Source organism: Macrobrachium nipponense, chromosome 39, assembly GCF_015104395.2.
Source record: "Macrobrachium nipponense isolate FS-2020 chromosome 39, ASM1510439v2, whole genome shotgun sequence".
Classification (NCBI taxonomy): domain Eukaryota; kingdom Metazoa; phylum Arthropoda; class Malacostraca; order Decapoda; family Palaemonidae; genus Macrobrachium; species Macrobrachium nipponense.
Window position 1 is genome coordinate 50,973,361 of NC_061099.1, and position 10,752 is coordinate 50,984,112.

Below are 10,752 nucleotides of genomic sequence, written 5' to 3' on the forward strand. Positions count from 1 at the left end.
GACCCCAAGTCACGTCCGAGAAGCCAGAATGGGTCACGAGGATCTCGTAGGGAGGAAAGGGAACATCGGAATTCCCGTTCCCTAAAAACAGCTGAGGAGGATTATGGATGTTTTCACGGCCATATCATTCAATCTGCGACTTGAGCTCATTAGCTTAGGTTAATTGGTTCTCCGTGACTGCCGGGAGGTAGTTATGATACCAGTTATGAATGTTGATAAAATTATTCATAGAGAGAGAGAGAGAGAGAGAGAGAGAGAGAGAGAGAGAGAGAGAGAGAGAGAGTCTCATGGAAATCTGAAAACGCTTGTTATGACTGTCATAGCAAAATAAAAAAACTTAAAAGTTACTATCAGTGTTTTCCTCGGAGATGGCCTAATTCTTTTTCGATATCTGGAGAGAGAGAGAGAGAGAGAGAGAGAGAGAGAGAGAGAGAGAGAGAGAGAGAGAGAGAGATAGTAAAATTAAGCCAACAATCGATATCTAAAATAACTCTTCATTTTCCTGATACATACCAATTGTTCATTGTTTAATTTCAAATAGAGATTCCAGAACACACTAAAAAAGACAAAACATTACTACAGTTAATGTTTGCGCTGGAAAGTTTTTTTCCCTAGTGTACTACAGTGATATTGATGAAACTTTGGAATTTTCTTTCCTAATCACAATCCCATTGCTTTGTAAATGTGGAGTCTATGTTATTCTTTGTCAGTTATATTTTTATTTGTAAGGCAAATAAAAATAGGAGAGTAACCCAATGAAAGTACAAACCACATAATGATTATGTTTACATATCACTGATAATGAAGGTTGAATGAAGGTCTTATAAAGTGGAGACGAATATCCTAGCACCAGCAGCCTATATATACGCAATCTTGGGCTATCTACTGCAATAAGCCACGGATGGCCGAAGTTACGATGATGTTAACAGACTCTAAACACAGGTAAGCCTGCCATGGATCTCAATAGGCCTAGTGTCATATTGCATACATGGTAACCAACATGTTTTTCTGCACAATAAAAATCACCATAAAAACAAAATCGGCTACTAACACGTGCCTTAGGCCTAGTTGATTTTTATTAGATGTGATCACATTGGTGTTGTGTCGACAGCACAGGCGAGGAAAGGTAATAAAAAAACTAATTAAACTACAGCTGGTGATCGTGATACTAATGCAAATTAAATAAAAAGTATCAACCCGTCTGAATTAGGCCTAAAACCTGCTTAACAGTAGGCTCAGTAGATCCAGGACCTCTGAGCGATCGAATGCGAAATTATTTTTTTATAGTGAAGTATATAATGTCAAATATATAGACTAGCAGCATATACTCATTCGAGAAGGATAATGGCAATAAGTAGGTAAGTAGTATGCCTATATAAACTTACGGCTGCAACCATTGTATACTAAAAGATGACAATGAGAACACAGGAGGAATGAGAGACATCAGAACATCACGACTTTCATCACATGATAAAACATCCTTAACCACTGAAAGACATTTTTGATGTTTATGACTCATCGAGATGGTGGCCTTCACAAAGGTTGTTGTCCTATAGGCCTATATATTTCAGCAAAAGTCTATAAACTGTTGCCCACTTTTCAAAGACCGAAATCATGTTAGCCAATTACTGATCTGAATCTGAGCTGGTCGGAACACCTTACTTACAACAAAGTAAGAGAGAGAAAAAAAAAAAAAAAAAAAAAAAATATATATATATATATATATATATATATATATATATATATATATATATATATATATATATATATATATATATATATATAGTGCGGCGACAATCTGCTACGGGAAAAACTTTCGCGCCAACCTATTCTGAGAAAAGCAAACTTTCACTGGGAAATGTGAGATGACACGTCAATCACACACTGACCTGCGTCTTCCTCGGGCACAGGGGGCAAGAAGAAATCATCGTCATCGTAACTTCTGTAGTATTTACTAAATGGAGATGATGACGATGTCGAGGAAGAGGAGGAGGAAGGCTGAGGAAAAGCTTCTTCCTCATCCGTCATCTTGGCTCAGCTACCATGTGACAATTCCAAACAAAGTTGATCCTCCGAACACTTTCATGTAAAACTAAATTCCCTTTGGATGATTCCTCACATGATGGTCACCCTGTACTTGCGAGGCATTCGATTCACTTATCGACACACACAGATCACCAGAGCACTGAAAACCTCCATTTTGGCCGAGCGACAAAGCATTTTTGAGTGGCCAGTAGTGAAGTATAAGCGGAGGAGCGAAAGTATATAATCCTACTCCGACACTGTTCAGCCGAATACTGACTGGATGGGGACTGGGGACGCCCTCAGATGATGACCCCCGAGAAGGGGAGGATCACAGAGGGAAGAGGATTCTTGGGAGGGAGGGTTTATGTTTGGGGTCTTTTCTAGGAGGCAGGGGACTGAAGGGTAGACCAGGTGGGGTTTGGGGGGAGGGGGGGGACAAGGCATCGCCGTCCTCCCTTTCGTAGTCAGCACAGCTGAACACCATTGCCGGAAGCTTCATAGCGCAAATGTGATTTTAAATTGTTGATATTCCATCGCTAATTGTTGATAACGACTACCGAATGAGTTGTCGGACCGAGAAGATTGATGAAATTGTCTGAAAACGTAAAATTTACGATTCTGGAAACGAAAATGAGAATGATAACTCAACGAAGAGACGAATTGCGGAAAACCACTATGATACCAGGTATGGTGAAATGACCGCGTTCAATGTTCGCACGATTTTTTTTTTTCTTTCTTTCTTTTTCCTGAATTTCTTCAGAACTTTGTCGACGAACAGAGCAGTACCTGCGTCTTCTGATACTGTTATGCGTAATTGGACGTAATTTTACAACACCGCTACAACCTCGGAAGACTCACTGCGGGCATTGTTCGCAAAGTATTGGGAGGGAATTTTGATGGTTGTCTTTAAACAGAATAGTGAAGCTCTGGTTTAATAGGACTCCATTCAATACACTATAAAAATCCAAGAAATGAGCAGATTACATATATAACAATTTTTTTATTTAGATGTGCGCTACGTTTATATTTCTTCTCATTTAGACAACATAATTGAGTAAATCTTCATTCCTTGCAAATTTCCATCATCAAAAATATGTAGAAAATGTATCTCTCTCTCTCTCTCTCTCTCTCTCTCTCTCTCTCTCTCTCTCTCTCTCTCTGTGTATATATATATATATATATATATATATATATATATATATATATATATATATCATATATATATATATATCTATATATATATCTATATCTATATCTATATCTATCTATATATGCCGAGTAAACCATACTTTGTTTTCAGAAACAAATTTTACACACGCGCAGCTATGCCACTACACACACACACACATTTTATATATATATATCTATATATATATATATATATATATATATATATATATATATATATATATATATATAAAATGTGTGTGTGTGTGTAGTGGCATAGCTGTGCGTGTGTAAAATTTGTTTGTGAAAACAAAGTATATATATATATATATATATATATATATATATATATATATATATATATATATATATATATATATAACTCTGAACGACCTCAACCGAACGCGTCTACTGCATCACTGCTGGACAACGTTTTCCCGTTCCTACCTGACGCCAACAGAACGCAGCCCCCATTCCATTGTGAGAGGTCATTTTCGCATCTCTCCCGAAGACCAGTGAATACAGAGCACCTCATATCTTCTTACAGGGTTTACAAGAGGATGAGATTACAAGGAAAGAAGCGGGGGAGAGGGAATTCTCCCTGGAAGGAGTGAGGAAACCAGTGAGATGCCGAAAGAGATGTCTCCTCCGAACAGCTTGATTTCTCAATGCGCTCCAAGCTACCTAGCGTATTCATTGAGAGCCCAGTTGTCTGTACCTTTACACTATGACGTCACGGGCAAGTGCAGGGCTATTTGTTGGTAGGAGACGTGTTGTTATAGATGATGCAATTATTCGTACGCAGACCATTCTTTTCAGTCGTTCCGACTCAGCAGAACAGTGGCGGGAACTTTTTTTTTCTATAAATAAACGGAGGAACTTAGGAGTATCCACTGATAATGAAAGATCGATGAAAATTCATATACAGCATATTGTAAAAACCTGTAACTATCATACTAGGAACATTGCATTTATCAGAAAATATTTAAACGAAGATACTCTGAAGACAGCAAATTGTAACCAAATACTTTCGAGGCTTGACTACTGCAACGCTATATAATAGGGTCTTCCTACATATCCACTAAGAAAATTGCAAGGAGTACAAATCAGAGTAGCCAGAATAATAAATGGATTACGTTACCATGACAGAATAACCCGGCACTAATCGAGCTACATTTGCTCCCAGTAAAAGCACGAATAGAATATAGAATAGAATATAAAATACTTCTTACAGTCTTTAAAGCACTAAAATATATGAACCAACATATCTAAGAAACTGCTTAAGTTTCTTTAGACCTGACATGAATATTGTGATCAGAGATGCAAGTGAATCATAAGGGCTATTTGAACCTAGAACAAATTGTAAGTCAGGAGAGAGAGTATTTGAAAGTTGTACACCAAACCTATATAACAAAATACCGCCTGAAGTGAAGAACACAAGAAAAATCCAAATTTAAAAAAGAACTAAAAACTCTATTGTGCAGGAGCTATGATACTGATGGAAAAAACACTAAAAGACAATAACAAAATTTAAGAAGCAACTTATTTAGTAAACGTACAAGGGCCCGCCATAGAGGGAATCATCCCTGTGGAGGGCTGTACATAAAACCAAACAAAGTAAGTATAAATGTTTGTTTGTCGTAATTGGTCAAATTATTGTAACACAAAAACTTGCAGCAAAAAGAACAATTGCAGCGGTAGCACTGACAATACTGTTCAGGAACCAGAGTCTGGATCCTGCTACTACTAGTACACATAACGAATGCTAATGGCCTTATTTAAATAAAAGCAATACATAAAACTTTGCAACGTCGTCCGACTGCGAGAGAAAAGGATACGATGATGATGATGATTTTTCGCTAAATCTATATTTATTTTTCAAAATATTAATATTTTCATGGCGATAAAGCTTTTAAGAAAATTTCATATAATCTGCTGCGAGAAAGAATCATTGTCGCCAGGTACTGTAATAATTTAGAGTTTTCCCTCAAGACGCTTTAGAATCCTTCCGTCTCCAGCTACTGAAAGGACGCTCTGAGGGCGGGGAAGGGTCCGATCCAGAGGCTGATTCCTCGGAGGAATGCAGGTATCCTGCCAGGCTGGGAAAGCGGGCCAGGAGAGGGCCCACGAAGCCTAGAAGGGAAGGGTCCGACCTAGAGGCTGCTTATATAGTATATATAACTATTTACATTAGTTCACAAGATCGAATCGCTGTGAACATACTTCACGAAAGATAGCTAAATGACACTCATGGGATCGTAACAGCAAATCAATCACCAACTGGTAAGTTTTACGGCTGTAGACTCAACTGCAGGTTTGCTAGGTTATTTATGACTTTGAACCTTGGTTTGTTACTTATTTATCGAACCTTGCTTTGATATTTCTTGATCGTCTTACTATACCACTGAACTTCGGCACTGCGCTTTTAACTGCAGGGTCTTTTTTTATAACCCGATCTAAGCAAAAATATCTGTAATTAAATCTAGCTCCCTCAGACACCCTCTCTTTTGGCAACGGGGGAATGAAGATAGTTATCTTGTGATCATCCGTCCCCCCTTTTGTATGAACCGCATTATCTTGAGAAAACAAGAACAGGTGGTCGCACTCCAAAATTAGATACAACTTCGACCATTTATCTAAATATAGATAGAACGATGTGTGCGTATATAGATAACATGTTGAGTCTTAGGGAGTGGAAAATGAATTAAATCGCAGATAAACATTCATGTTAATTCTTCAAGCAGGAAATCACGCCACTCCTTTCCGCGAGCAAATAATAATCATAGAAAATTAAAGCAACTCCCCGCATAAATCAGCTTTGTTATTTACACAAAAAATTAAGCGAACGTATTTTTCTGTACTCGTACTGAATGACGTCACAAATATCTATACTATAGCAGCTGCTATCGTACAGTATATGGCCAGTGCGTTCTACAGTATAGTACGTACTGCCCATATTTACTCTCCGGGAGTGGAATAGGTTTCTGGAATATGTTCTTTAGACCCTGATTTAAGTTTCAAAGAGACAGAAATCACAAAAAACTAGCTGATCAATTTTATTTACTACTCACATAGCGACTTATCAGAGGACTCGATTTCCATAAAAACTAAAACAAAAAATCATTACAGAGGGATTTGGTTTTTCGTCTTCAATGTTAGCATACATACAATACACGTCACTGTTGCTTAATGCCTGAATAAAAGGACAAATTACAGAACGAATACAGCCCCTCGCTGCTTAATAACACGGTAAAAGGACTCACAAAATATAGAAGTAATCAGGGGCGCATATATATATATATATATATATAATATATATATATATATATATATATATATATATATATATATATAGAAGTAATCAAATGAATTTTTCACAAATGAAGAATCCGACGAAATTAGAAAAACTACTCTTGTTAAGCACAAAGATACAAACAGACTCTTGAAGCAGACTCGTTTTTAAAGAGGAAAAACAGTTTTGCAACTCTACCCACCTTTGCCTTGTCACAACTACGCCGTGGAAGGTTGACATTTGCCCACCAAGTCTGGGCAAATAAAAATTCCTGAGAGAGCCCTCTCTCTCTCTCTCTCTCTCTCTCTCTCTCTCAGCAGTAGAAAATCTTAGTGATTTAAAGATTTCTCATCACTAATAATGAATAAGATCTAGGAATAAGAAACGAATTTGCGATACGATTTTGAGAATTCAAATTTCGAATGAAGACGAAATTTAATTTTCAGACTTACCGTAAATTCATAATAATGAATACATAATAACTAAAGAATGACGTTCTAATGCATCTATTTTTTTCAGTACGACTTAATAAGATTCTCTGGACAATTCTTGGTCAACTTTTTCTTTTTTTTAGAGACAATAAAATGTTCGCAGTGCAGCCTTTAAACCGCTCCAAAAAAAATTTAATAATGTACAGTCGATCTTATCTGCTTTTACCTGACGCAACAACGTTCAATGAACACATTCTCTGTAGTAAACATGAACGTAAAAAACCTACATGAATAAAGTCAATTATCAATTGCACATCAACAACTAGCAACCCACAATCATGGATTGAGGCGTACCTTTATCTAACTCCCAAAAAACCAGAGGATTTTTATAATATACTTAAAGACACAAAGCTACTCGGAAAAAAAAACAATCACCCCTGCAAGTGAAGAGGTTCCTGATGATTCAGCATCTTTCATTCAATTGGAAGTTTAGGTCTGCTCTTTTAGTCATACTACCTTTATCTCTTCGCTTCTAAAACATCCCAGTTATATCGCCAATTAAATTCACAGGAATAATAATAATAATAATAATAATAATAATAATAATAATAATAATAATAATAATAAACGCAGAAGCAATCATACCAAAATTCATTGTAATCAGGAGGACATTTATAAGAGAACGGAAAAAAATTCGACATCAATTCAGTTAGTGTTTCATGAGCATGGCGGTGACCAAGGACTCTCTCTCGTCTCTCTCTCTCTCTCTCTCTCTTTATATATAGACATATATATATATATATATATATATATATATATATATATATATATATATATATATATAAATATATATATATATATATATATATATATATATATATATATATATATATATATATATATATATATATACATAATATATATATATATATATATACATATATATATATATATATATATATATATATATATATATATATATATATATATATATATATATATATATATATTATATATACACATACATATACGTATATGTGTGTGCGTATTTATGAATGTGTATGGAAACTAACATAAACCTTTACGTCTCCAAATAGCCAGTCTTAATGAGACGGCAAGGATCTACGCCCAGTCGCCAATTAGAGCCTTATGCGGAAACGATTGTCAAATGTCAATGAAGACTTGGGGGTAGGGGGACATCTTGTTGAAGAGAAACCTAATAGCAATATATCTATAAGGGAAACCTAGAAAATCAGTTCAATCTTTTCACCAAATGGAAAGAGAAATATCTGAATACAAAAATACCTTAATACATGTGCTTAATATTCAGCAGTTATTTATGCAAACTGACACACATCAATATAAAATATTCATGTTCCTTTTCGTATTTATTAGCATGTATCAAGTTCACAATTCCAATTTTCTGAAAGCAGTGTCGTCCTTGGAAATGAATCTCGTCAGTACGTCAAAGAACCAAATGCGTCAACAGATGCTTACTCACGCCTATACCCCACAGGGTCCACGGGCGTTGGTCGTCTAGCTGGCGACGACGGGCAGGGTCACTCAGCGAACTACTACTACTACAACCATTACATTGTTTTCCTGTTCGCAGTGATTCAGCACGAACCAACAGGACCCATCAGTAACTTTTTTTTTTTTACTTTATTAGAAAAATATTACATGTCATTTACATAAGTAAGGTATTACAAAATGTTACAAAATGTACACCTACAATATTTACAAATTACTAATTTTATTTTTTTTATTATTAACTAGACTTTAACTAGTAACTAGATACATCTGATAGTAAAGAAGGGCTGCCAGGAGGCAAGGAACTTACGCCGTTTTAATGTCCTGCTTCCTAATGTCAGCAAGAACGAGTTCGCTGCGAGAGATGCTGCTTTAAGAGTATCATTATGCTGAAGTTGCTTCTCTTATGATACCTCAAGCGACAAGATGAAAACAAACGACAATCGGTGGATGATATGGAAACTTCAGCAGCCTGCCATTGCATCTTGTGTTAAAAAATATTTCTTATAAACGAGACCATGGTAAAATGTAAGTGGGCTACTTTATTAAGCAATATTTTGTTTCCCTCCTCTCACCGAGGATCCGGCAGGTCGGGTATGTATACCTAAATGAATTCCAGAGCCTTTCGTTGACTAGCGATAAAACACAACAGTCATAAAGACATCACCCATAATTCCTTGTTTACTCCGTCGTCTCCCACGTGACCTTCCTTGGGAGACAGTGACTCGCCTCAGAGTGGCTCAGACCCAAGTCCATTGTTTTATATAACCGGAAATGGACGCCCTCCCCCACCCTCATCTCCGCCCCTCCTCCCCCGATACTGTCGATCTTTCTGTTGTCTTCTTATTCCTCACATCATTACTCTGCACTCTGTAGAGGGTCACTTCCAAAGAAAAAGAAACAATTTACATAAAATGCTTTGTAACGATACATCTCGCATAGCTGACTGCAGATAAACCTATATTGTTCTCGAAGACCTTTGTTGCTAAGAGTAAGCCGGCCTTGTGCCAGCACAGGATGTTGCCCCTAGCTGTAGTTGGTAAAGTGACCTTTCTAGACCTACAGTATTATGCCCTCGTGCAAATATTTGATTTAGCTCTTGGTACCCGCAATGTTTTTCAAAGGAAAAACGTTCGGATATGATATTACAGACTTCCGCAGATTTACAAACAAACATTCATACCTTGAGAGAACTGCAGCCCAACTAAAAGGTGGATTTCTAGGTAGAAAAAAGAAAAAAACGGAGCGAATAGGCAGTAATCGACGTGAAAAAAAAAATAAATAGAAGTGGGTCGGCCTGCAGGGCAGGTGTTGGAAGAATAAGAAGACGGAAAAAAAACGGAACAAAATGGAGGAGGGAAACGCGATACGAAGAAAAAGACAATTTGAACCAGGCGGAAGAGAAGGAGGGAGAGAGAGAGAGAGAAAGGAAGTCATAAAGGCGACCAATTGAACGACATGAAAAGCAAAATGGAGAAGAGGAAGTTTGGGAAAAAAAATCGATAAAGAAAAATTGACGATCACAGGCGCAGGAAGGAGGAGAAATACAGAGATAAAATGGACGATGAGACGGAATAATAAAACGTTTTAGTAATAACAGAAAAAGAGTGAAAGTATTATTCTTCCAAAATCGCGGAAACGCGGAATCCAATATAAAACCGGATAAGGGAACAATGGAGGAAAACGTGCGCAGTGACAGCCAGAGAGGAGAGCGATTAGCCTCGGCTTTGCAACTGCCGACGGCTGTCACCGGGCTTCATGTAGTCAAAATCTAAAATGTAATACAACAGGAGTGTATATAAAATAAAAGGCATTTATATGAAATAAATAAACACATAAATAAATAGAAAGCGCAATAAACATATACACATGAAACAAACAGATAAACATTTAGATAAAAAAAAAATAATAAACATATATTGGAAAGTAATGGTATTCTGGCCTAATCAGTTTTAGATACTCGAATCTTCTACTGTGCTGCAAGATCGTTTCGCATGCTATAATAGATTCACATCACCCGTGCATTTGGTGTCTAGGCCAGTCCCTTACGACGCTCCTGTTTGGCTGTTGACAAGCAAATCACTGGGCTGGAAACTCTCAGTCTCTCTCGAGAGTTCACATGGGTAGGATCTATGTTCCACCTTTCCAAAGCGATAAGTCTTTCAAAAGTATCCCTCAGGAGAGGCGGAACATAGCTCCTACCCATGTGAAGTCTCAAGAGAGACTGAGAGTTTCCAGCCCTGTGATTGGCTTATCAACAGCCAATCAGCAGCGTCGTAAGGGACTGGCCTAGACATTAAATGCACG

At 37.0% G+C, this 10,752-nt stretch overlaps 1 protein-coding gene across 1 annotated transcript in view; it reads right to left on the reverse strand.

Moving 5' to 3' along the window:
- The window catches only part of LOC135210339 (pleckstrin homology domain-containing family G member 3-like), a 611,354-nt gene extending 609,057 nt beyond the window's left edge, over window positions 1–2,297 (reverse strand). Inside the window, exon 1 of the mRNA XM_064243231.1 lies at window positions 1,890–2,297. Within this exon, the coding sequence (XP_064099301.1) occupies window positions 1,890–2,028 (139 nt within the window). The 5' untranslated portion in view covers window positions 2,029–2,297. The remainder of the gene's footprint in view (window positions 1–1,889) is intronic.
- Between the last annotated feature and the right edge of the window lie 8,455 nt (window positions 2,298–10,752).